Here is a 27,668-nt window from a genome sequence, read left to right on the forward strand (position 1 = left end):
AAATTAATTATTGATTTTGCTGTTTATGTATTCGTTTCCATATACGATAATTCTAGTAATTCATACTAGAATAAATTAATATATACAATATACATGATGAATAACTTTGTATTATATTAAATTATATAAAGATTTTATATTATATCAAAATATTATCTATAATATAAATACGCAATGGTCGCTATCCTTTGTCAGACGATTTCAGAAATTGGTACGTACATTTAGAGTATGAATGTAGTGTTATGTCCGGGTGTCGGAGGAACCCCGGGGAGTCCTCTCTAGTTTAGGTCGCGCCCGGACATTGAGAATGAGAACCGTGGAGTGTTTGTTTGCGAGAATGAGTTTTGCAATTTTTTAAATATAGGGTCAGGTAGGTAGGTAACTTCTCTGGTGTGTGTGCTAAATCTAAGTAGGTAGGGTCAGGACAGGGCTGCCACATTAGTCTTTCGGGTAGGCGCGTTTCGCGTGGCAGTTCTGTTCCTGTAGTTACGATTTCGAGGGTAGAAATCTTGCTGATTCAAACAGTCTACGCTGTTTGTTTTAGCTTTATTTTCGACTCCTCGAATCGCGCGACTCTTAAAGTCGCTCTCTCGCGCTCGCGGTCGTGGTCAGGTCCCTTACGAAACGCTCGTCCCCCTCGAGATTCACCACGTACGCTCTTCCAACAATTCGTGTATTGCTGGAAGACTACGTATTGCACAAAATCTCGAGCCCAGTCTTATGTAAGTTTCAGGCTTTGGCAGGACCGCCGAAGAAAGAAAAGGCTCTAATATGAGCTGAAGAGGCCCAGACAAACTGTCTCAAGAGAGGGCTGCAACAAATGGCTCTTCATCTTCATCTTCGGATGAGGATGGAGAGTCATTCCAATTATTACCATGTCACTTTACTTGCCTGTAGTTTTGTAGTTAGTTTGTTTTTTTGGCTGGCTCACGTATGCATGTACTTTGTACATGATTGCACCATACATGCCAGCCACCCGGACAACTCGCGGTTTTAATACACATAGAGTTGCGAATGTGCAATAATCGCGTTTGTTCTTAGAGTTGCGAACTGTTATTCTTCGCGTTGCCTTTTCAGGGTAGCGTTGCGACTAGACACAATTCGCGATTGTCTTGATGCAAACATAGGCACTAAACGTTTGCTTTAAAAATAACGTGGCGAATTATTGATAAACGCGATTGCTTGTAGAGTTGCGAATATCTATTTTTCGCGTTTACTTTTCAGGGTAGTGTTGCGAACAGTCACGATTCGCGTTGCTTTTTTACTCTTTCATACATATAATGGATATCAACCGCGTTTGTAATTTTCATATTATAAATTAGCGTTGCGTTCTTGATTTATCGCGCGATGTTTTATTTAGCGTTGCGATATTTTTGATGCCCAAATTCTACCCTAACTGTAGTACTAGAAGTAGTTAGTTTATTTTGTGGCCAGTACATGTGTATGTACATGTACCATTAGCCCCTGATTAAAGTTAGAGTTGCGAATAATACAATGTTCGCGTTTGCTCGTAGAGTTGCGAATAAATATCTATCGCGTTGATATGTCAGTGTTGCGACTAAACACGATTCGCGATTGGTTTTATGCAAACCTAGGAACCGGGTGTTTGCTTTAAAAATAGCGTTGCGAATCATTAATAAACGCGATTGCGAATTAGAGTTGCGAATTACTATTTTTCGCGTTTGCTTTTCAGGGTAGTGTTGCGAATAATTACCATTCGCGATTGCTTTTATTCTTATAAATCGCGTTTGGTATTTTTCTATTATAAATTAACGTTGCGATTGTTGATTTATCGCGTTGTTTGTCCCGTAGTGTTGCGATATTAAAACTTCTAACTTCATCCCCATATGTGCCACTCTATTGTAGTTTGAAGTAGCTTGAAGTAGTTAGTTTATTTTATGCATGTATGTTCTAGCTACAACTGAAGACGCCAGCACCTGATCCAGCATTTTTGGGCAACGCGATTTGCATTAGCGTTGCGAAACATAAATATATTTCCATTAAAGATAGAGTTGCGAATATACAATAATCGCGTTTGCTTCTAGAGTTGCGAATTACTATTTCTCGCGTTTCCTTTTCAGGGTAGTGTTGCGAATTCCATACGCGATTGCTTTTATTGTTATTTAAGAATAGTGTTGCGAATGCACTGATCGGTTTGCTCTTAGCGTTGCGAATTACTATTTTTCGCGTTTGCTTTTCAGGGTAGTGTTGCGAATAATCACCATTCGCGGTTGCTTTTATTCTTATAAATCGCGTTTGGAATTTTTCTATTATAAATTAGCGTTGCGATCTTGATTTATCGCGTTTTTTATTAATTAGAGTTGCGATACAATGCCCAAAATCTGACGCTGGCCGCTGATCGATCACCATAATGCATCTGTAATTCTACAAAGCCTCGAGGGGCTCAACTTCTTTATTAAAATTAGTGTTGCGCATGATTGAATATGGGTGCACGCGATTTAATTAATAAAACAACCCTGCGTGGTTTATTTTACGAATATTAAGCACCTCTCGCGTATACTTATTTATTATATAAATTAGCGTTGCGGAAGAAATAGTGGTCCACTCACGGGTTGTTTAGAATTTATGACGAGTGGACGTTTATTTCAACTATCTGATATGTATCTTTATTTGTATATTTGTCGATGGAAATACTGTTTGAAAGGGTTGTTATATGTATATAAATCAAATGTTTCATTCATCGTAACATGTAAGAATTTATAATTTTTATGAATACATTTTTATCACAGATATGTGATACATTTAAAAATTATATCAATGATCAAAGTTTGTTCGCGATCATTGTTTGAATCAATGGAGTATAAAATGCTTGCGTAAAAAGGGTATGGAAATTGCAATTTGACGCATTAATTGACTTAATTCACGCATTTAATATAAAGAAAACTCTTTAATTATTCAATTTTGCTGTCATCAATTTGATTTGAAAAACAAAACGAAAAATAAAGCTTACAGTAACGAATGGATAACATTTTAAATCTATTCGATATTTATCTTAACACTGTCTAATCTTGTCGATACGTAATTATTTTTTTCTGTGTCCACTAATATATTTTCATTTCAGCTACTAATCCTTTGAACAAGTTCTTTTTACAGAGTATAGAAGCATTGAAGAATGGAATTGGAAATGGTGAATGGATTCAAACTTGATCGTTGTTAGGGAAATATCTATTTCATACAATTTTATTTATTGTCTGACTTTATGTTTCAGGAAAACATCGTGAGATTACCAACGACACTAAGAAGAAAATATCTCTTCATATTTATTGTATTTATTTCTTCGTGTTTCTACAGATTGCGTTAGAATTAAGTATAAATGTATAGCCAAGTTGTACAAAGGGCTAAGAATTATAGCGGTATATGTTAAGTATAGCATATTTAGAAAAAAACTCAGCTTTCTTGTATTTGTTTCATTATCTTCAGTTGAGCTTCACTTTATATAGTTAAATTATTTATTTTTTATTTTACTTACATCGCTATGATACTTAGTTTTTCATATCTCAGCGCCGACTATATGTATTTAGATTATAAGTTAAACACTGCAGTGTTTTAATAGGTACTACTGAAACATGAACGTAGATTTCAGTAGAAATGATTAATATTAAACTACATATTGGTATTCCAATAGTCATGGTTCGTATGTGCATTTGCACATTTCTATTTCGTTCGCAGAAAACATGTGTTGTGTCATCCCGCATGCATCAATATTTTGTTGGATTTTGTACCTCTTTATCAGAGTTCGTACGTGCATTTGCACATTTCTATTTCGCATCTAAAAAACATGTGATGGATCATCTCACATGCATCAACATTTTGTTAGATTTTCGATCTCTTTATCGGGCAGTTCTCCTGAGAACTCTCCCTTAGTTGTTTGTTTCTTGCTTTCTTCTTAAGAGAAAGTATCCAAAGGTGTTAGGATTCCTCATCAAAGGAGGGTGGTTGGGGTGAGGATAGGGTGGGTCTCCATTTGCAGCAACCTCCACGTGGTGAGACCTGGATCATTATTATTTAGTATGTAATTAAATTTATCGCTTGTTACTGTATAATATAATCATTAATTACATAGCAAATAATATGAGCTAATGGCTGCAATCTTCCTCGTATAGTGTAGTATAAGTATAGCAATGTTCATTATATCCAATTCGATCACTTTCAAATTTTAATGGTCCCAACAATTAGATATAATTCTCGCAACTGATAGTGCTTCAGGCTTGATCTATTCTGGGTTGATAACGTTGGGTTTTACACCGAAATAGAGAGGAGAGGAGAGTTGATAGGGCAGGGAGGGGATAGGTGCTGAAATTTAATTTAATTTTAAATTTTAAATTTTAAGGTTTAAACTTTAAACTTTAAAATTTAATTTGAACGATTCGAAATTTTTTTTTTCGCCGAAAAATTTGATTTGTGTTGAAGCAGTCGTTTAAATGCGACACGATTACTATAAAAAATCGTTTCCGCATCGTGTGTTCGATGCGTCGGCGTTGTTACGCTACGGGACGTCTGTGTGGAAGACGAAACTGGGCTACGCACGTGGAAATGTACCGCAATAATAATTGTTTCCTTAATTATAGACTCGACGTACGCGTGTACGCGGTTCGCTAATCGTACTTTTTACAAAGATCTTGCTCTTACGGCCAGAGTAATTTTCTTGAAAGCTGTTCCGTTGAAGTTTACAGGAGGTTAACGTTCGCGGGGCTAGTTATCAGATCATCGTAAATGATTTGTGTGTTAAACGCACGTTCTGTCATTAGAGAATTAGCGGCCCGACACGAAAATTGCAGATTACAATGCTAGTTGTGGATAAAGCTTGCAATAATTACGTCACGCACAAGCAAAGTAATAATAATTGGTAAACAAAATTTATAATTGATATGTAGGCTTTCTAGTTCGTACAGAATCGAAAAGTGGAATTTATTAAATTACTAGTGTAAATTGTTGGAAGAAAACAACCGTGGTTGAGGAACGATATTAAAACAGCATGAACGTTTTGATATTGAAAAGTATCGTGCGTCGAAGGCATAAATTTTTGTTTTATTATACACGGGTGTACTCTTTAATTACGCGGGCATCGACTATGTACCCACGTATAATTGTAGTTTGCAAATTGCTCCTGATCAAAATTTTGCAATTTACACAATTTGGAGCGGAACAAGACCCTGTAATTAAATAGTATTTCATTATTCAATTAAGAAGAAATGAATCTTTACATTGTTATGTACTAAAAAGTTATTGAGTTATCGCCATTATTGTTTCTTTTATCCAGGCGTTGAACTCGCTCGAACGACAAATTAGATCGATTTTTTTTTTGTCAAATGAAACGTGTTACAAGCAATCATTTATTTTTGATTCGAAGTCTCTGCTTCGCGGTTGCATTTTATTTGATATCGATATCGTATGGAGCATCGATGTTACCACCGGATGCAGAAGCAAGCAATAAAAGAGAGAGGAACAGATAGAATGCATTGGCGATACAGTTTTCTAAAAGCAACTTTTCCTTCACTGACTGAGAATGATACAGTTACCGATTTATCCTCGTTTTTCATCATCTTTTCTTAGTTTGTCAAACTTTCGACTTCGCCCGTTCTTGAATAATAATTTGGAAAAACTAAATGCGATGGGAAACTCAATACAAGTCTATAACAAGTGCTGAGATTGTTGCAAACTATTTTTTCGGGGGTGTCATTGTTACGAATCATAGGTAGCTTGTACCGAATTTTACCGTTACGCATCGTGATGTTTACTTTCGTTACCCACTGTAAACGTTCGGCCACAATTCGAAGAAGGGTTAAAAATAGCACCTGGACTAGTGTAATTTGTCGAGAATCGGAAACGGCGTCAGAACCGTGACCAGAAACGGTACAAAGTTCAGCAACCGCCGAAAAAGGACGGACGTTGAGGTGTTTCACGACATGCTAGATCGCGCGGAGGACGAAAACACCGACACGAATCTCTACTTTCGAGGAGCGGTATTATTCGCGAGAATGGTGTTACCGGTTAAACGAGAGAATCGTGGGAACAACGTGCAGCAAGAAGAAGGAGAAGAAGCAGAAGAAGAAGAAACAGTAAGAAGGAGGTGAAAGAATACAGTCGACCAGTAGGGAGAATAAGGTCTCGGCGACGAAGATATCACGATCGCGAACAGCAAGGACACGAATAGAGGTCCGCGTGAGTTGGTTCCCGCAAAAGAAGGGATATCCGAGTCCCCACTATTAAGTAGCTCGACTACGACGCAGGAAAGGAGAAGCTACATCGGGGGCGGTGGATCACCATCCAAGCTCAGTGCAATTTCGACACTCTGCAGGCATCAACAAGGGTTCCTGGCAATTGTAAGATCGAAGAGAAAGAAGGAAATTGGGATCGGTTCCATCGGGACGTCGAGTCGTTCGAACGAAGGACGTTGGATTCGTTGAAAGATTTCGCTGAGGCAAGGTGTCTTTAGACGAATAATCGAAAGATAGGGAAGAAAATATGATAGTAAGATTGGAGGAGGTTGTTACGAAAGGATTCATCCAGTGTTCGAAGAATCTTTTGAAATTTTCGTGGAGACGGCGGGGTTACGATCGTTCGATCGAGGACTAGAAGATTCTGCAGAAGGCTCGAAGAATTGAAAAATGTACATCGACGAGCCTTAATAATTTCCAATCGCGAAAAATAGGATAAGCGCTAAAGAAATCTAAACGAACAAACGGTGAAGAACCTGAAATTGAACATTTCCTGCGATCTTATTGGAGCACGAAGGAATTGTAATCTGCCGTCGAACATGCAAAGTTTCTCGATAGCACGCAATGAAATAAAACACGTATTTATTACCGGTCCAATTAGTATCTTCGATTGGAAATGCAAGTGACTATGGTAGGAGGTTTATCATTCGGAAAGGATAATAATGTGTTTGAGAGTTTGAGTCGATAGGGAGTCCCGATTGAGAAAGCAATTAAGAGGTAGCGATTAGTTGACGAGGAATTGGACTCAGCGGGAGGAAATTCAATCTCCGAACCGTAACGATTAGATGGTCATAATTACGTCGGGGGAAAAGATTAGGAGCATCGCGGAGGTAGTGGGAAAACAAAGACGATAAGCCAAGGCGGCGAAGAGTAAAAGCGACTCTGGAAGACGAATCTGTTGGTGAAAGCAGAAGAGAACGAGCATTGGCAAAAAGGGAGAACCGACGTTACCAGACTGTACCCCCGGGGTTTATGAGCCGTGAAACGAGGGCTGCGACTGTTCGATCGAGAACATTTTGTTTCGGGAGACGAAGCAGAGCGCAGGAAGTTTGGATGCAAATTTGCAAAGAAAATACTCACGAGGAAGACACGAGGTAGGAAATTAGCAAAGAATTCTCGGCGTACAAAAATCCTGTCTCAAGAAGCGAAGAACAGGATGAAACGTCTGAAGAGATTACGAGACACTCTATTGATATATTTTAACGAACGAGGCGAAAGAACTAGCAAAATGCTCGCAGAAAAGAAATTGCGAGGATGAAATGACAAAGTTTATTCTGTCAAACGAAATTCATGATAGACGTTTATTGCCTGCCAAAGAGACGGAGGAAGAAAACACTGGTTGCAAAAGGAGGTAAAACATGAACGCGCGAATATAAAGCTGGGAGGAAAGTACGTGGAAAGCCACGAAAGAAGTTTGCGACGAGTATAAAATTTGCAAATAAATTGCATTTGGGAAAACTGGAGCGCAACATCTTTCAAGGCGCAAAACCGGGCAACGTACAGTAAACTATATTTAAGATAAATACCGAAAGCGAGTACCGAGAAGAAGAAAATCGTGTGTATCGAGTTTTTCGGGAGTTTAGAGACCGATCGTTTCGATCGACGATTACAGATCGCTTCGTACGTTTTTGTGTCAATCGCTGTACTTTATTTCTTGCATCGTCACCGACAGAGGAAAGGAAAGAAGAAATATGTCGTACACGACGAATCAGCGTGAAATACTTTGAAGGTGAGGTGTTCATTCGATTATTTTTCGATGTTTATTTTCAAAAATATAACGTTCTATTTTCTCAACATTCTATGGGTTCTCGAAAGTGTGTATGGCATTTAAGAGAGATAGTAATAATTTATGGTAATAATTCGTAGCAATCTTGTGGTTGATATTTCGAAAACGACGATAGTACGCGTTTACCGGAATTTCCGTAGTTAGAAACTCTTGTCCCCGTTGCGTTTAATAGCAATTGAATATTTAGAATACTTTGCATGCAACAGTTTGCATACGATTCATGATCCTCGATGCAGGAAGCAGATCTGTCGAGATTGTAAAAATGAAAACCTACATCGATAGCGCCTAATGCAGACCACGCAACGAGTTTTATTGCTCATGGACCGATAAGTCGTAGAATAGAAAGCTTTGAATATCGCTTATTTATTTGTAGTTGGTAGAAGTGGCATTAGTCTTGGCGAATCTTGGAAAAAATTGATTTTACGCGCAGATGAGACATGTAGAAAACATATTTGCCATTGACCAGTGTCATTTTGTTTTCCCCTCGTAACCAATGGTTTATTTCAACTGGAATCATTTCATCGATTCGTCCTGAATAGGATCAACTTTATGTTTCAGAAGTGGAAAGTGCGTAATGTCGCCACGATTCGTAAAATTGTCGATCGTAGGATAAACGTGTCGCGAAAAACTCGTATTATCGTTCGATCGTGTGGAAACATCCGATCTAATCAGAGTATAGGAAGAAACAAGGCCGATCCGCATTCCCTTGGTGCTACCAGACAGGAATAGAGGGGACAGATAGGGGTCAGTCACGATTCGAAGTGGGTGAGTTGTCCGAAACTTTTATAGAGATTGAAATTTCAATTAGCGTCGTATGGAAATTTAAACGATAACGATCGAAACGTAAGCTGCGAGAAGAGAAAGTTAAATGATCGAACCGAAACGATCATAATGGGGATTTTTACGACAAGTGTAGCGACTACGCATCAAGTAGATGAAAACATTCATTCGACTGTTAAGTAAAGTAAAAACGAAACTTAATTTGTGATATTTAGAAACGTTTCTGTACGATAATGTAAGGTAATGTTTCGCGTTGTTTCATAATTTTCTAAATAAAAAAATTACGCTAAACATAGTGTAAAAATTGCATTAGAGTTGGAATTCAGACGGACGTCATGGTGAATAAAGACAAGCTAATCAGAATTTCATAGAGGAAATCGTCGGTGAACAGCTAGTACGTTCGTGAGCGATGTTTACAAACATTCTTTTTTTTACACGAGATATAATTAATTGCGCGATAATTAACGCGAACTTTCGCGAGCGGTAAAACGCCTTCTTCCGATGAAACAATTTGCTCGTTAGTTAACGTTGTTCTTAATCGTTCGGTGAGAAAAATTTGACTTAATCATCGAGTTTATTTTGTAACAACGGCTTATGAAATACTTAAACTGGATGGAATTTCGTACTTGCTCGAATCAAGATTTGTTCGAATGCTTAAACGCTTCTTACACGTATCGTAATATTTCTCGTACGGATTAAGGAGCAGCAATTAAATTTATTACACCGTTACAGTCGAAGCGATCTAATAATTGGTCGTCGGAGCGCGGTCCAACGCGAAGCGTCGCGATGGCGTGTATCCGCGTCTCGTTCGTACATGCACGTTCATCAATTATCGCGATCGAGCCAATTAGTACCGTTCCGCGGAGCCAATGTCACTTTTTCCTTCTTCGGCGTTGCTGCACCGCGCTTCCTCGAGACTTTCGTTCTCTTTCCGATCGATGACCTCGCCGTTACGTTTACTTTGCCATGTGTCCGCGAAATGATTGGTTACTTGGCGAACTATTGCGATCATTTCTTCCCTTTTTAATGCATGACTGAACTGGTCGAAAGACGAATCACTATTTTCGTGATTCGTAAGCTTATTTCATATCGATGAAACCAACAGCGTAAAATGTAAATAGTAAACTTACATACGCTTTGTAAGCGACAGTGAATCATTTATCATAATCATTGTTCTCCCATTTATAAACATACCATATTAAGCGTGTACGAAACTTTGAGTGCATTTACGCTAGAAACATTGAAAATCCCATTAGCTCTGGTTACAGATGAAGTAAAATGTATCGTATTTTTGTTTTGTAGCTCGCGATTTAAGTTAGCTGCGAAGGATCGAGTTCTATCGCAAAAGAACCGCGATCGTTGAATGGTACTCCGGATGCGTATCCTGTTAACGCTAATCGAGAATTCTCGTTGCCGCGGGCAGACGAGGCTTCGAGTTCAAGATTCTAATTAGCCAATCTTGGGCGTTGTTATCGAATATCGTAAGAAACCGGCCTGGCTAAGTTCCACTGTTGAAAACAGAGCAACATGCAAACCACTTATTTGAGAGATCGACCGACGACCGATCGACGACTGCTTTCGATCGCCATTAAAACATTTTGATCGATAACGGTGCTTGTCACGGAAGCGCTCCCGTTGGACGAAACGCGGACATTGCTTTTAATTATTTATGGTCGTCGATGACGCAACGTTACGAAAAGAGTATGTGTTACGCGCTATAGTAGTCCGGAGATCCCAACTCCCGAGCAATAACATAGAATTACGTTTTCAAATTACTAATTAGAACGAGCTTTACATTGTTTGTAATTTGGCGCGAACTTTCAGCGACAAACTCCGAATATCTGTTGACTTTTATTTGTTATTCCCACCATATTTCCTGGATAAAAAATAAGATCATAAATAATATGGTTTGATGTTCCAGAAATCTCGATTCGTTAACGACACCACGAATGGCTTTTCTTGCTCTTATTCGTCTACGAAACCTTTCATTAACTCGTCGCACCGGTAATAACGAATCTTCGCGGATGCACTTAACGTTTCTTGATAATTTTCTAGTCCCGTCGTGTTGGATTACTATCATGGGAATCGTTCAGTCTCGAATCATCGACGATGGTCTATATCCAGACTCTCGTTGCATCTTGCGGTGTAGGATGTAACACACAAAATGATGTTAATTCACTATTAAGGAAACAGATAGCTTTCTCCGCGAAGAACAATTATTGTAGCATCGCGCGGACGAGACGAGAAACAACGAGGTGGTGCAGTTTACGGACGAGCATGGCGAGGATAATCAATCGGTCGTTGTTCCGACTATACCGCATACCTCCGCGCAACAACGCGTATCGCGATTACGGATCGAAAAATACTCATTGCGTACGAAATGTTCCATTTTAACGCATTGTTCCATTAAACATGCATATATGCGTCATCGGATTATTCACTGTCTTACAATAAATTTATGGAACGCTACTAATGGTTCTGTTTCTCTTTAAAGATGTCATAACGGCTGATTTAGGAGTTTAGTTATAGAGCGATTTATGAAACGCGTTGGTAAAGGGTTGGTAGACTAGTTCCTAGTTCTGTACGAAGGCGACAATGCGCGTACAGTAGGCCTGTTACAAATCTTTGCAAGTTACTTTAACAAGGTTTCTCACGAGCAACCGGATTCACGATTGTCTCCTCATCGCGGAAGAGACAACACTTTAATTAGTATCCTTCTTTCCAGTCCGTAGACACGCATGGAAATGTTCTAGCGACAGTAACGTCGATAGGCATCGTTCGGCAACAGATGGGAAAGGTATCCACGCCGTAAGAAGTGCCGCTATGTCCCACATAGAACCACGACGGTCTACGATTCTGGGACGGTGAGCACGTTCTCCTATTATATCGTGCATCTTCCGGGAGGTGGTTCCTTCGAGTCGACCTTTTTCACCCTTTCATACACACTCGACCATGTATATCTGAACGCCCTTCCGGTTCTCTCTTTGCAATTGAAAAATATGACTATACTCTACCCTTTAGCCAACAGAAAACTACACCGTCGAAATCTCTGTCGAACCCTGGCCGTCTTTGCTTATAATATTAAACAGACGAAAAGAAGTTGGACGCGTGATTTCGTTTGAATAAAAATATCGGCAATTCACCGGAGTTTGCCTGTTAATTTGTCGAACGAAGCGATTTTCGGAAGAAATTGGGGCCTTTTTTTTCGCGTTTAACAGGAAAAGAAACGGTTACGCGTGAATGCGGTAGTTTATACCGGAAGTACCTACCCGCCCACGCTTCGTCACGTTCGCGCGAGTTTTTTGCGACGATTTCGTTTCGATCGACCGATTCCACGCGTTCTCCCGTCATCTGGAACAGGTTTCTCCGCAAGGTTTATTCTTGGCCCGTCGATTAACGACGACGTTGACATTGCCAGGCGAAGTGAAATCGCATAAAGTGCGTCCGAAATTAATTTCAAAATGAGTAGGAAGATTGATTCTTATCTATCATAAAAAATAATTGTCAGAAAACTTTGAATAGCTCTTGCCACGCAACAACGGGAAATAAATCAATTTATGCGAGTTTCTTTTCCATAATCATTCGGTACTAAAATCTGTGAAACAGAATTCGTTCGTCGAACCGATATTTTATTCATCGTTTGGGCTACAATTTCCACCAAACGAGAACAGACACTCGAGAATTCCTTCGAGAAAGTTTTCAACAACTTCCTGATGATTTTAGAAAACTCAGGAGACACTCAACAACGCTATCAACGTGTTTGATATTCATCGATTCGATTTTCTAAAACGTTTAGTTAGTGTACGGGCGTACCAGAATATTTGTTGCTTTTCCCTCGAGCATTGTCGTCAGATCGGACGATAAGATCGGTAGATCCTTTCTGATTTCGGAGTAGACGTTTCAGATGTTTCTTCTTCGCTTGTTCGACCATGAGATACCTGGTGGAAGCTTCGGTTCCCCAAATGGCGGATGGACAGTCTTGTTCGACGCGTGGTTACATCATTGAGGCATTCTTGGCGACCCGTAGCACGCCCCCTTGAAGTCGATCCTCAACGTCGCGTCGGTGGGTTCGGATTCACCCAGTTCCCGAGGTGATCGGCCAAGGTAGTCACGAATACGCTTTAGCATACACTCGAGCTTGGGCTGTTGGCGCGAAGGTTATTCAACCCGAGCGGATCTCGTTCGTATCCAACGGAGTAACGGGTTCCCGATGACTCGTGCATGAGGCGCCTCTCCTCCACCTTCGTAGATTAACCGGTGGCCAGTTGCGTGCACGCGGCCAGCCTTCTCCAACCTTCTCGTCGACGATTCAGTCAGCCGTGCACCATTGTCGAAAGATCGTCCAGCTCGACGACACTCCCGGGTTCCAGTTTACGTTCCTTCAGTTTCGACGTGTCGCGTCTACGAATCGATCGAACCGACTCGATCTTCGAGTACATATATCGTCTTCACGTCCGCAGAAATCGCGTTTCCGAACAGTTTTCCGGATTTTTCGTTGCATTTCGATTCTCTATATTTATTTATTTTTTTTTTTTATTCGGTCACTTTTTGCGTGTTCGTCGGTGGTTAAATGCGGTTTCAACGTGGTCTTTAAATCGTTCAGGTAAGAAGAACCGATTGTACCGTTTTCAGACTCTGTGTAGGTCTAGGGATGTCCGAGCCGAGGAAAGCGCGGCGGTAAGAACTTCCTTCAAAAGAGAAATACAAAGAGGGTAAACGAAACGCGCTAGGCTTGCTGCACGAGTTACCGATTAGTTGCACTTCTAATTTCCTCGACCCAAGGGGTCGTTCTTCTCTCATTTGTTTGCCACTGAAGAGTTAGACATTTCAGTTTTTAGTACCTTGAAGAAGTTGATTTAAATAAATAATTTTATTAAATAGTATTGAACAAACTCGACTAAACGTTAGGAAAATGTCAACTTCTTCATCGTTTCGCTACCGGTACCGCCGCCATATTTTATTCTTTCCTATCTGCCTTTTAAATAGAGTTCTCCGTGCGAATCTTCGTCCATATCATCTACTTCCATTCTTCTTTGAATTATTTAGTCATACGCATCAACGGTGCTTCCGAACGAGTTGGAAAATTCAGGAATTTCGAAAACGTAGGTGACCTCGAAAGCCAATAGGTCAAACGACGATAGTTTGATGGGACTGAAAATTATCCAACGCGATAAAATAACGCGACGAATGGTCTGCGAGAGGAACGATTGCTCGAACCGTCATATGCGGCACATATTAAATACGATCTAACGGTAGATTTACGGTCATAACATTGGCGTTGTGCAATGTGCAACGTCTTCTGACACGCTGACCGACCTCGTAGCACAGGATATGCACTCGGGGCGACGCGACGCGCGTCTACATGCAAATGACGGCCTAAGAAGACCGATACTTGGTACCGTTACTGGACACAAATATCAACGAAAATGTACACGACAACCGCGAAGAAAAAACGTGAACTTTTTCTTACGGTGTTGGACAAAACCTTAGCCCAATCGACATTTTTATTTAGTTTAATCGAACGCAGTCTTTCTCGACGTCCCTGACGTTTCGTGGTCCGGCAAATGATCGCAAATTTTGTCGTTTCCATGCGACCGGCGTCGCCAGACAAAACTATCGGCGCATATGGGTGGTATCGAATACGAACGATCGCCTCGATCGAGACCTTCGTACCGAAATCGACGATAAAGCATTCGTATCGCGTTGATATCGAAGACGCTCGAGCCATTTGTGTTCACGATTACGTCATTCTTCCTGTTATTTGTCGCGGAAGAAATTTTTGGACCAAGACCAACGGCCTTGCGAATTTTTCTCGGCGAAAGGTCGAAGTCGTTTTAACAAAAACCGGACGAGTTTCCATGTTCGACGCTCGCAGGTATTCCATTCTTGACAAGACGAGCGATCTAAATCCTCGATCGAGATCAAGTTCGGATCAGTGGGTCGCGGAGACACGTGCTTCTCGATATTTAGACTCGATCGATGGCATGTAAAATTGTTTCTATCAAGGCGTGCCTCGTTTCAAGAAATACTACGCTTCTAACCAGCGTTTTGTTTTGTGTTTTAGTACCACCAAAATGCGGACGAAGCTGGTGAAGATCGTGGTGATTCTGCTTCTATCGGGATTGGGGGACTCCAGACCGCAGAAGACCGGTAAGATTCGTGATTTCTCACGGACGTAAAACGCGATAACTGCCGTAAAAGAGCCTAAAGCATTCTTGAGAAAACGAGCGTTTGAAGGGAAGCATCATCGCGGAAACGATTGCAATAGTGAAAAGGAAAGAGGCGGTCCTTTGTCGGAAATGTACGTCTTCGATCGTTGAATAATCGTTGGAGGAGCACTGTATTTATACAGTTGCAAATCGGTTAATTCGAACGTTGTCGAGCTCCGTAAAAGTCTATAGTCAGAGATGAGCCAGTCTTTAATCGGACAAAGCGGTATACAATTTACTTGGATCACTCGCTTTCGAGCGTACTAAAATATAGAAATTATTCTAACACGACAAATTTATCGGTTTTTAATATTAATTTCCCTTTGAACGCGCGCAGTTTTCTCTATTCCATGATTCTCTTCTTGTATCTTTCTCCCGGAATAACTGTTTCCTGTCGATTCGTACTTCTTCGTATGCATCGTATCAAGAACGTCTGAGGAAAGCACGACACGAAATACCTCATTACGCGAATCAATCCGCAAGCAGATTGCACGTTAACGGCGAAACGTAATTCGTACAGTCTCCACGCAAATTTTCTAAGCGAACGATCGCGGGACTGATATTCGTGCATCGATTCCATATTGTGAATTCAATGTTACAAAATTCAATTTCATAACGCGAAAGTTTCTTTTCTCAACCTGCTTGCATGATTCTTCCTGTTTACAAACATAACGTTTCCTGTTCAAATTGTCCATCGGTCGTTAATCGTTCGAATGTTAATAAACTCTCGTGTGAACTCCGTATAACTTATTCACAGATTTTTCATTTAAAATTCATTCTTTTTCGAATCAAGCTTTTCTAGAAATTTGTTTTCTCGAGCCATAGTAATAGAAATAATATCCGATTTTTCAGAATCGTTGCAACCGCAGGCGACGAAAGTAAACGCCGAGGAACGGAAATCCGCTCAATTCTCCAGCACCCCGAAAAATATCCGAGAAGATAGCAGGTATACGTGGAATTCTGGAAATTGTAGAATTCCGTACATTAATCAATATCATGATAATAGTAATCCTTTTATAAAGGCTGAGGTAAGCGTTGAAAAGTTTCGAAATTCGCGTACGTTCTCTGACGATAGAGATTCGTCCGACAACAGTTATATTTCCGAAAATTCTGCTAATAAACATGTAGTGAACAAATCAGGAGAATTTGTCAGAGATGGTGGTCACCGTATCTCGAAGATTTTCAACGAAAGAACGATTACGAACGAAAATTTAACGAAATCTAGGAATCTGTTTCGTCGTCAATCTAAGATTTTGGTATCCAGGGTAAATTCGGGTAGCTCAAGCAATAGTTTTACGACTCCTTCGAGGAATTCGCATCAGAGATTCAATTCGGTTTACTCAAATTTGAGAAGTCCGCACTTAAAAAATCGTAAAACAGCTGGTTCCTTCAGAGATTCTAGCAACGTACACGTCAAAGCATCAAATAGAAGGACAGAAATCGAATTGAATAATTCACGGTCGGAGCTGGCCTTGGGCTACAATCCGAAAGTAGATTTCGTGGGTCCAAGAGTAGAATTTTCGACAGAGTTCGATCACGTTGCAGCCATCAAGAAGATCACCGACTCGTTGACCAATGAAAATGTCGTCAAATTGCCTATCGAATCAAATCACGATTTTCGGGATCGCGTTCAGTCGATCGTTTCTTTTCCACACGGTTCTAGTTTCACTAATCGTCATTGGAATCTTAAACATTCGAACAGAACAAAATTTCGGCAGCCTCCCGGCGGCCAAAACAAAAACAATCGTAACAAGATCGTTTCGAACAAGATCCTCGTTAGCAAAGTGAACGCATCTGCTGAAAACTTACACCTGAAGAATTGGCCCAACGGGGCTATTCAAAATGTCGATGACTATCAAAATTACGAGAAGTACACTTCCCTGAACGATAATTCAAACCTTGATAAACCAGTTTCCTCGGAGAACACCAATATTAATCATCTTGTGCCTATCATGAGTCCCAATCTCCAGGAAATCGTTCACTGGTTGAAGATCCCGGCTTTCATGACGAATGGCAGTCACGTAGTGGAAAGTGGTCAGGTCAACGATCCAATTAGCGTGGTATTTGACCCAGTTTACCAAAATTTGGAGCCAAACAAACCCGCCAGACCGAGCACCCTACAGACATTTAAACCCGCTTTCCTTTACCCGTTCAATTCCCAAACACCAACTTACACGACGGAAAAAGTGTCCAGCTGGTTAGGGAACATCGTGTTAAAAAACAAAACTGCTTACAATCCTCAAACTCAGGTCTCCCAGAATACGGTCGTTCACCTAATAAATACCGACCCGAGGAAGCCTAATAAGACTATGATCGCGACGAAAGTGCCTGGAGATTCTGGTAAGCCTGTATTTTCTCCGCCCCTCTTTCTCTCGCAATTATCACCTTCCACGACTACCTCGAAGCCAGGACCTAACGTCCACATAGGCTTCACTTCCTACGAGGAAACCAACAAAACACCCGAGCATCAGGAACCCCAGGCTCCTCTGGTAACCTACGATCAGAGGTGTCCAACCATTCTGATCAATTCCTACACAAGGATCAACAACACGATTCAAAGCAAGGAAGGCTGTAACGATCTGAACATCATCATAAATTCCCACGTGTTCAACACGAACACGGTCAAGTCCACTTCGTCGCCCGAGGTTTACCAGACTTACGGAGAAGCTGATTCAAGTCCTAGTTATCATCAGTCCGATCCTATACATCAGTCGAGTTCTTCCGGGACGGCTCAGTGGCCTCAGAACGGTTACTATAGTCCCCAAAAAGACCCACAGACTAGTGTTCCTCAAGAAAACGGAGTTCATAGCGTCCAAGTGTTTCAGGGCGCTCAGATCAGCATTTCCAATACTCAGGAGGACGATGTTTCCTTGTTCGACGAAGCTCCGGTCGAGGATCTCGATGAAACTGTTTTGCCGGATGAAAGTTTGAATTCTGTGACTTTTGAAAATTCCCCAGTCGCGGCAGAGTCTGAAACCAACCAGGCGAACGATGTTCTCGGTTTGAACTCTGCGGTGCAATCAGCTGATGCCAGCAGCGTTTCCGATCCTAGTTCTTCTAGCGATTCTCCTTCGACAGGATTGACCGAAGCCTCTTCGTCTACAGTCTCGTCCTCTAACGAAGACGACGACGACGATTTTGATCTCTCTCCAACCGGTATCATGGAGTCCATTGCCTCCGTGTTTACTTACTTTACGTTCGTGAATCCGTTACATTATGGATTCTTCAGCCTGGCTGCTGCCCCGTTCACCGCTCTAGCAGCTGGGATCCTCGGGATCTTCAGTTTCCTGTTCCCTTGGGCGTTCCCCAGTTCGTTGAATTTTAATCGTGCCAATGGCAACGACGTGGTTGGTTTCTGGCCGAGCATCGAGGAGGTCGTGTGGCAGTCGATAGATAAGTACGGAAGGTTGAACGAATGGAAAAGTAGAAAGAAGAAGAGGAAAAGATGAAGGCTTTTTCGTAGGGAGTGACGCTTGAATTCTTCTTTTGGGATGTTGTGAACTCTGATCCGTAGAATTGTGGAAGATTTGAAGCGGTTTGTATATACGTAAACTGGGTTTGTAGATCATGTACATATTAGATTTTTCAAAGCGATCTATTTGTTCAAATATAATAAATAATATTGTTAGATTTTATTTATTTAGGAACGGTAAAGTATTTAAGAGAGGATAAAGTTGTCTTTAGAAAATAAATCTTAACCTCGCCAGAAATAGCTTTAAAGTTATAGGTATTAATTACTATAAACGAACGATTACAGGGGAGTAGATTAGAAATATAAAAAGCAGTATTAGTGAAGTTGAACGAATTCACATTGTAATTATCTTAGTATCAGAGTTTATTTAAAATATTGGAATTTTATTTAATTTAATTTTATGTCATTCTAGGGCATTGCTAGTACTGGTGCCAGTAAATTGTAATTGAAATAAACCATTAAAACGAATAAATTTGCATTCTTATTTTTATATAACCATGAAATGTACAGTTTGTACTTGACAGTATAGTTCAAGGTAATTAGTGTTCCTTGATTTCCCAAATATCCTAAGCCTTTGGTAGAATGTCCTATTCGGAAACTGAAAATAGAGAACAAATAAAATAAATTGTAGTTTTGACGAAGGATTTCAGCAATGGATCCCGATCCAGAAATAGCTATTGTCCAAGTAGAAGTTAGCAAAGAATAGAATCACTTGAAATCGAAAATTATCAATACTCTTCTCAAAATCTTACAGATATGCAAAGGTAAGAAAACATTGCTTTACACATCCGAGCACCATGATCTAAACAATTTATGCAATTACATAAATCATCCTTTTTAGAATATATTTGATCTTAAAATCCGGTTTCAAACTCAGCGCGTCGACTGCTCCGATCAATACCACTTATTATCCGTAAAAGACTATACTAATTTATTAATTTTATTTCAGTGCTCAGCCGAACGATCCCCAACGTCACTTAAAGGATCTGCAGTACATCGATCAATCCTTGAGAACAGTTGCCACCCAGTTGCTCAATGTGTCCAACCCGGAAGAAACGGGAAAGATCCTGGACAACAACATAATTAACAAGTCCAATAGTCAAAAACTAGCTGAAAGAAACGATGTTTTGCCCATGAAAGAAATTACCGTTAACAATGCCCAATCTATGAGCTTTGGCAGACCCATAAACTCGAAGTTTGGCTACTTCGAGACCAGTCATCCGGGTCAAGCCATGGCCATAACAGAAGAGGAACTCGAGAGAGAGATGAGCTCGACACGTTTAATGACTGCGTATAAGAATCACCCAACGACCACCGGTGGTATTTCCACGTGGATCCTTTTAAATCCACCGTCCACCACGATAAAAACAACCGAGGCGGAGAAAAAAGTGAAACAACCTTTGGAAACTGAAATGCGCACCACTATCAAGCCAACGACTCTGATGGAGCGAGTGGAAACGACCGAAAGAGTGATCGAAAGAATAACGATACCTGTTTCCACTACGGTAACGTTAGAAGAGCCTGCCAGCACGAAGAAAGTCATCCTGACGACGAAGAAAACGACCGACACGAATTCAGAAAAGACCCAGAGCATCGATAAAGCTGAATTTCCTCAGAACACTACGTCGAAGTATTCCCAAACCACTGGAAACAATTTCGAAAGCAAAGAAACTTCGGTTAGTCCCACCAAAAAGATTCACACCGTTAGAACGACTCCCAAACCAAAAACCGCCACCTCGAAAACAACTCTGTTGTCGAAACCATCGATCACGAAGACTTCCAGGCCGAACCAGCAGGCTAGACCGAAGCCTTTGATCAGGAGAACCACTATTAAGCCGGATAACTTGAAGAACGAAAATAATTCGACGGCTAAGATAGAAAAAGTCACTTTCAGACCTGTGCAAATGATCACGATCCCGAAGAGCAAATTGGAGAGCACGGAGAAGCCTATGTTCGTGACGAAGATCAAAGCGTCGGTTCTGATGGATACCCAGAAGACCACAGTGCAACCTCCACTTTCTTCCACGACGAATTTTGCGACAACCTCGAAATCAACTTCGTCCAACAGCGATCTGGGGGAGGTACCAGCTAAGATTAAACACCCTGTTGCGACGAAGAATAACGTTCTAAAGGCGCAGCTGAAGAAACCTTTGGACGATACGAAGATCGAGATAGAACCTATCAAAGTAAATGCGCCCGTTCTGAAGATCGAAAAAGTCGAGAAGGTGGATCCCAAGGAGGAGGAAGCGAACAAGGAGACGGAGAGTCTGAACAGTTCGAAGATAGACTTGAAGTTTGATTTTAATCCCGAATTGACGAAAGTAAACGTGGACACGGATAGTTCGACTTCGAGCACGACCCCAACTTCAACGTTGAGTACCAAGAGGCCCAGACACAGTTCGAAAAGGAAGAAGAATAAGAGTCGAAGACGGAAACCGTCCACCCCCATGGTCACGCCCACCGTTCCATCCGTGATCTCCAGTTCGACGGAAATGGAGTTGATGGCCGAGGAGGCAATCGTCGAGAATGGAATACAGGAGTCGAAAATCGCGCCGGAAACCAAGCTGGTGGCCAACTCGACCAAGACGAAGAAGAAGCCAGCGCAGAAGCCGATCAGTACTCAGATCTACAATTTCTTGAGCCGAGAAGTGATGCCCAGCTTCGGGATGATGTCTTTGGTCGGACTTGGACTAGGTTTGGCCTCCTACTTCCTGTATCCTTTCGGAGGGACGATAGCTCGAAGGAACTACGAGATCGAGCCCAAGTACAAGTACAATTTGGACGAATACGGCGGAAATTACGGGCAGAGCGAAGAAGAGGTCCTATCGAAGGTTCTTCAAGGTATGACCACCGACGAGAGCAAGTATCCTGGTATGAAGGACTACGACAACAATTATTATCAGTATCAGCATTACGACGGGGGTTACGAGCCGCAGACGACCAAGAAATACGAGCAAAGGTTCGTCGGTTCTTCGTCGCCGATGTATCGACCAGAGAACACAGCTTCCGGTTTGAAGTATAGGAACACGGACTATCGATACGCCGACGCGCCGAGTACGGCCAATTATTACGAGAAACCTAAGAACTCGGATTACGTGGTCGGACAATCCGTGGCTGGTTCGGCGAATCGTCAGTTCGTCGTGGGAAACGTCCCCAAAGAGTATCCACCCTACGAGGAGAAGATTCCGGCTCTGTCCACTTCCGGGAAGCTGAGCAATAGTTACGCGCCGACAGAGAGTGGCCAGGCACAGTTCGATCGCGACGTAGGTCAGAATTACAACTTTCCAGGGAGCTCTGTTCAGAGCTACGGTCAAGTTCAAACCGCCAGACCAGACGACGGATACGAGGAGGTCGAGATCACGCCTACTGCGGTCGCCGTAGAGCATGGACCCAGGTCTCTAAAGAGAGAGTCTTTTCCTGACTCGACAGGTTCATCTTCGATGGAGAAACTCCGGTCGAGGAAGAAGAGGGACTCTGTGATCCAGATTATACCAACCAAGAGGGAGCTCGAGGAAGAGGAAAAGGAGGAAGATCTGAGCAACGAGATTCTGAACATTATCGATTTGGCTCTGCCCGGGGAAAAGGAGGAGAAAAACAGGACGCAGGACAACGAGGTGGAAGATTTCGAGGCACAGAGGAGGAAACAGAAGGAGGAGGAAAAGACACGCTTCAAGGAATCCACGACGAAGGTTTCGACTGCGGAGACAAGTACACCAACCAGCGTAGAGACGTCCACCCGAGAATCCGTTTCTTCGGCGACGAAGGAAGCCACGGATTCCTCGACGTCGTCGTCTGTCTCGTCGGTCTCGTCGGAGCTCGATCACGAGGGTAATCCGACGGAAAGCTCGATGACTTCCGAACAGAGCAACGTCGAGTGGATCGATTTGACCACGAAGCAGCCGCCGGAACAGCAGGATGGTTTCAATCTTTTTAGCGTCGTGAAGAAGATCGCCGAGATAAAGTTCAGACTCGGGCTGACGCTGCTTAAACATGCCAGCGAGGGCTTCGCAAGATACCTCGGCCACGTGCAGAAGAGGATCAACGGTGAGGAGTGAAGGGCTTCGTTTCAAAGAGCCGCGAGACAATGAACTTTAAAGTGACGATCGAGAGATCTTCGTCACTGTGGCAGTCTCGGAGATAGTGGTTTTCCGAGAAATTTGTCACTCCTGCTGCATAAAATGTCGACAATACATTTAACAATCGTTAAAGGAATCTACTCTGTTTTGGTTTTACCATAACGTTTTGCAGATAAAATCTTTGCATATTTTGTTCGTCTATAGTCGTACTGTACTTATTCCTTTCAGGCTGTGGATCGTTCCATCTTAGCGTATTTCGATTTCCTTAAACATCCTTGTTCGTGGGATAAGATTCACATTTTTAGTAGTCACTTGTCGAAAGTTTTGCTATCTTCTTTTTTGTTACGGAATCATTGATTAGGAATTAGGTGGCGCAACATGGGTGCTACGTGACGAGAGCGAGAACGATAAGCTTTAAAACGGATATTAGAGAATAGGATTTCTCGCATGGAATGCATTTCGATGCGATGCGCGCATAAAAATGCATTCTATGGTTTTTTTCGAAACTCGTGTTGTACGTATAAACGACGAGGTTTCAGGAAACGTTTGGCGAAAGGTTCTATTTCATTTTGGCGAGTAAGCCTTTTACTTCGATATTATTTCTTGTTCTGGTACTTATGCTTTTATTAAGTATTTAAGTGAACGACGGAATATACGATATTGTAAAGTATATTATAAATAAATATAAATAAATAAATAAGATATGCATCTATATAGTACCCTGACATACATGTAAATATACGATAGAACTAAAGAAATTTGTTTTTTAAAAGTCACGTTCGCTTCTTCCGCGTCTCTATTTTCAATTAACAGAACTATCGTTAAATTAATCACTATACACGGTTTCTCTTTCCTTCTCTAACTATTACAAAATAGTATTTGCTAAATAAATACAAAATACAAATAAATATTTAATCGCAATTTCAAAATCGTCGTTAGAAGGCTCGTAGTCTTCGCAGTTAAATTCTGAGATCGTTCATCGTTTCCCTTATTCGTTATGTTTACAAATTATTCGAGACTTTCTCTTTGTAGAATTAAATTACGTTCCCTATCTGCGTCTCGTTTCTGAGATTCGATTTTTATTCGTGAGAGTACGAATATTTATGACCGAATCGCGATAATCGGAGAGTCTCGACTTAGAACGCGCGAGGTCCCTCTTCTTACGACCAAGTATCATTGGTATCATCATCGCCATAGTTGCTGGTAATATGCCTACATAGAAATTATGTTAAAGATAATCGAGTCGATGAAGAGTTAAATAACAAATAGTTTTGCATTATAGAATAGAAAATAGCGAGTACCTGCACCGACGGCTGCCAAAACAGCAGAGCTAGATGGTTGATTGGTTAGCGTGTTCCTGATGGGTCTCTTTTTTAATATTGCGGGTAAGGTCTGTTTCTCCATCTCGTATTCCTTTCGACTCTGGTCCACGCTTTTGAACGTTTTCTCCACTTCCAGCAGACCCCCGTGGGATGTTGTAGTGTTCGTGCCGTTGATCGACGGTAACACCGTCAGCCTGACCTAGGAAAACGATATTTCATCAAGCGGCCGTCGACTTCGAAACTATCTATCTCTAGAGATTTTTAATTCATCGATAGGTTTAAAATCAAATCTAATAGGCGAAGAAAGACACATCTAAGTTGAACTTTATTTGTGCAGATTTTAAAGCTACAAGATATGGCGAAAACTTCTTTGATCACCTGTCGCTTCGATGTCATCACAGCGACCGCCGGATCATTATCGTTCCTGTTCCCGCCAATGCTCTTCGTTCCGTTTTGCGTCGGGTTTATCGAATCGATCTTAATCGATCTCTGTCTGGACTTCGAGTAGCCCCTGTTCGTCGACAAAAGGACCCATTGTCCGTCACTGTTTCCAGGATAAGTCTGCGGATGATTGTTAACGTATTGATACTGCGAGAATCCTGGCCTTTCCGTGGAAGGTCGAAGTCGATCGTCGTATCTCGTGGGAAAATCGTGCCAATCGTTGCCTTCTTCCTGATTCTTATCGGAGTATCGATCAAGGAACTGGTAACTGGGCTTCGTCGGCTGGGGCCTGTTCCAATTATTGGGGAAATTAGCAGGACGATTGTCGGTGATTATTTCGCTGTTAGGGCGATCGGTGTATTTGTTCCAGGATGGTCTCTCTGGCGGCCATTTTTGGGCTTGACTCTCCTCGTTCTTGTCCGAATAATAGGAAGGACGGGAGGTGGGCTTTTGCCAGGGTTTTTCGTTGCTGTTTTCCGGCCAGGTTGGCTTTGGCTTCTCGTACCTGAAATCGATCGATTATTATTATTATTAAGTCTTACGAGAAGTGAAAAATTGTGAACGGTTAGGCTTAATATTCGTGTACATTTACCACGGTTTATTGTTTTCAACGATTGGTCTGATGGAGTAGTCGGAAGTCCAAGGTTTTCCTATGCTCGGCTTGTCCCATGGCTTCATTTCCGGCCACGGACGTTGCGTAGTGGCGGTCGCTTGCCATTTAGAAATTTTGCTCTTCGACCATGGAATCGCCTCTAGGGTGACCCAACCGTTTCTGTCTTCGTACGAATTCGCCCCATAGTATTTGTTTCTTTTCAGGGTGTCGTTCAGGGTCTCGCTTAGCTGTGAAACGAACGATGTCGCATTCTGAACGTTAATTCGTTATCGAAAGAATTTAATTTTCTTCCTAAAAAATAACAAAAAGTTACCGCGTTCTCTGCCGTGGTCGTATTGGACGCGATCACCTCGAACTTGGTTTCTTGATCGTAAATCGTGCTGGTGGAATGCGTTGTGGGATCGTCCACTTCGAGGGCGAGTGGTTCGGCAGGTTTCAAGATCTTAAACGGGTATTCGGTGTACTTGTCGGTGGTGGTTTTGATTTTGTTCGCGTACTCTTCGAGAAATTTGTTCAACACATCGGGATTGAACGTCGACGCCTCGAACGCGTTCCTCTGCTCTTCCCCGGGCCTAGGGAAGTCCTTGATCATTCTCTCGTCGTCCGCCTGAAAGTCAGTCTTTGTTTCATCATACAATGGATTCGTCGTAGCCGCGATCGGCCGTTGAAGTACCCTCAAGCTGCCGCCTCTTGTCCTGAACAGCTCGGACGCGTTCGTCTTCATCTTCACGAAGTACCTCGTGCTGCATTGGGTCCCTCTCAATGTCAAGGCCACTAACAGCAGACAGATCGCTCCTCTCGCCGCCATCTGAAACGCACGTGGAAAGTGTTGAACTTGCACTTTCTATAGATAAGATCAAATTTTCTCTCGGGATACTTTGGTGTACTTTTCAATAATATTTCAGATGCTCAAACATATAACGCTGGTAACTATTAATACGATCGATACTTTAAATTACCCAACAAGAAAGTATTTACTCCAGGAATTCGATTAATTGTTTTTTAAATTTTAGGAGAAGTAGCTTTTTACCTACAAACAACGGCATATCGTTCTAACTGTTTCAATAGTTGGACAGATACCAGGTAACAGTTGTTCTCTTAGAACGAAGAAACAATATAGTTATCGAGGCATGAAATGCAAAGCGGGGACTCGATCGACACTGATTATCCTCCGAGGAAAGCAAACGGCGTCTGCGCGACAGATAAGAAGAAGAATAAGCGGATGCAACACTGACCTTGTCGTTGATCGCCGTTCGACTTCCTGGCTCAGCCTGGCGCCAACGTTGAACCGCGCGGACAACCAGGATCGCCTCCTCGAACAGCGGAAACCCCGTTAGAAAATGCAACACAGGCCGCCCTGATCGTGATAGCACAAAGAACGATGGCGACTTTCCGTTCGACCTCGACTCTTGAAGGTGCAGAGATGGCTCTGTTGCGGAGACGTTGCCCTCGTTTGCTTTTAATCCAGGTCCCCACTTCGTGGTGACTTGGTCCATTTTCTCTCTCTCTCTCGCGGCCTTGTGGTGCACTCTGTTTCTCCTGGTTCCCCTGGTCCCCCTGGAGAACGGACTCGCGGCCTGCGCCGAGACCATCCTTCTCTCCTATCTTGGGATCTATTCTTTCGCCTCCTTGTCCGATGATAATTGTCCCCGGGAACGGGGAGGATCATCGCGAGCATTTGATGAGACAATCGACACAGATTCCGACCTTTGTGGATTCGGATCGATGACTCGCGCTTGGAAATTCGATACGTCCCACGATACGTTGCAGAAGCAAGAAGAATGCACATGGAGGATACTCTTGGATTACTTGGGAACTCGAAGGCTATTTTCAGCACTTTATGGAATTTTTACTGAGACGCGCCAACCCGTTGTACACTCTGTCAATTACGAAAGACCATGCCACGACGAGTACAAACTTTGACAGATTTTCAAAGAATGGAAATGTGTTTTCTAATTTCCCTAATCTCACGAATACGTCTACGGTTTTCAAGGCGTGAGTCACATGAAAAAGCGAGGATCCGTCACGCACTAATTGTTTCAGCGTGGACAATCAACAGCTACTTTACACGCTGGTTTTTCTGGTCGTGATTTGGAATGTCGGGGTATCGTCACCGAGATGGATCTCGTTTTAAAATAGAATTTTTCCTCGGTTTAAAGGACTCACGAAAAAGACAAAGAAGGCGGCGGGTCTTCATGGTCGATAAATCACCGATTCGACTCTGTTGGTCGAAGGTGCCGCGAATCGTCAAGGGGGAGTCGGTCGTTCCGCGATTTTTGCGCTTTCTCGGCCCAGAAACCTACGGGTTTTTTTTGTTTTGCAGAATCACCGAGATTCCTTGCTAGCCAACGAGTGAAATGCGTTCAACGTTTCCGTTTTACGAGTAGTTTCCGATCCCTGGACCAGATTTTCACCGATCCCACATTTTTGCATCCTCGACCCACTAAACTAACCGTTGTTCTTCTTCGAGAGGAAATCGCCATGACTCTGGTAACTACTGATCGAGCTGAATTTTATCACGGAATCGTTCGGCTTGTTTTCCGTTTGACCAAGAAACGATCGATGCTTCGCGCAAGAAAATAAACGATCGCGTGCATTTACCATGACTTCTCCGAGGGAAGCTGAACGTATAAACGACAACGCGAATTCCATTCGGGTAATTACTCGTTGTATCCTAATTTATTGCAGAATCAATTAGTAATCGTTTTTGTACCCGTATAAATTCCGTGG

General features: G+C 42.1%; 2 protein-coding genes across 3 annotated transcripts; one reads left to right on the plus strand and one right to left on the minus strand.

Annotated features, from left to right (window-relative positions):
* Positions 1 to 3,996: 3,996 nt before the first annotated feature.
* LOC143341709 (uncharacterized) lies at positions 3,997 to 23,658 on the plus strand. Of its 2 annotated transcripts, XM_076764798.1 has the most exons (6): positions 3,997 to 7,968; positions 8,584 to 8,790; positions 11,531 to 11,669; positions 14,870 to 14,955; positions 15,867 to 15,960; positions 19,436 to 23,658. In XM_076764798.1, the coding sequence occupies exons 3-6, from the start codon at positions 11,629 to 11,631 to the stop codon at positions 22,539 to 22,541; spliced, it is 3,327 nt and encodes a 1,108-aa protein (XP_076620913.1). In that variant the 5' UTR covers positions 3,997 to 7,968; positions 8,584 to 8,790; positions 11,531 to 11,628; the 3' UTR covers positions 22,542 to 23,658. The 2 variants fall into 2 exon arrangements, with proteins under 2 accessions (XP_076620913.1, XP_076620914.1); XM_076764799.1 differs by lacking the exon at positions 11,531 to 11,669.
* Positions 23,543 to 26,272, minus strand: LOC143341710 (uncharacterized). The gene is made up of 6 exons (XM_076764800.1): positions 26,174 to 26,272; positions 25,252 to 25,746; positions 24,918 to 25,165; positions 24,263 to 24,830; positions 23,864 to 24,083; positions 23,543 to 23,774 (listed from the first exon to the last, which is right to left on the minus strand). Exons 2-6 carry the CDS (start codon positions 25,744 to 25,746, stop codon positions 23,611 to 23,613), a joined length of 1,695 nt encoding a protein of 564 aa, XP_076620915.1. The 5' UTR covers positions 26,174 to 26,272; the 3' UTR covers positions 23,543 to 23,610.
* Positions 26,273 to 27,668: the final 1,396 nt, after the last annotated feature.

Source organism: Colletes latitarsis, chromosome 5, assembly GCF_051014445.1.
Source record: "Colletes latitarsis isolate SP2378_abdomen chromosome 5, iyColLati1, whole genome shotgun sequence".
NCBI classification, from domain to species: Eukaryota; Metazoa; Arthropoda; class Insecta; order Hymenoptera; family Colletidae; genus Colletes; species Colletes latitarsis.

Coding starts and splice junctions, on each gene's coding strand:
- LOC143341709 (XM_076764798.1), top strand. CDS start 11,629: ATGTCCCACATAGAACCACGACGGTCTACGATTCTGGGACG. Junction 11,670..14,869: donor CGGTCTACGATTCTGGGACG/GTGAGCACGTTC, acceptor TTTGTGTTTTAG/TACCACCAAAATGCGGACGA. Junction 14,956..15,866: donor CTCCAGACCGCAGAAGACCG/GTAAGATTCGTG, acceptor CCGATTTTTCAG/AATCGTTGCAACCGCAGGCG.
- LOC143341710 (XM_076764800.1), bottom strand. CDS start 25,746: ATGGCGGCGAGAGGAGCGATCTGTCTGCTGTTAGTGGCCTTGACATTG. Junction 25,166..25,251: donor CGACCACGGCAGAGAACGCG/GTAACTTTTTGT, acceptor TTCGTTTCACAG/CTAAGCGAGACCCTGAACGA. Junction 24,831..24,917: donor GTTGAAAACAATAAACCGTG/GTAAATGTACAC, acceptor GATCGATTTCAG/GTACGAGAAGCCAAAGCCAA.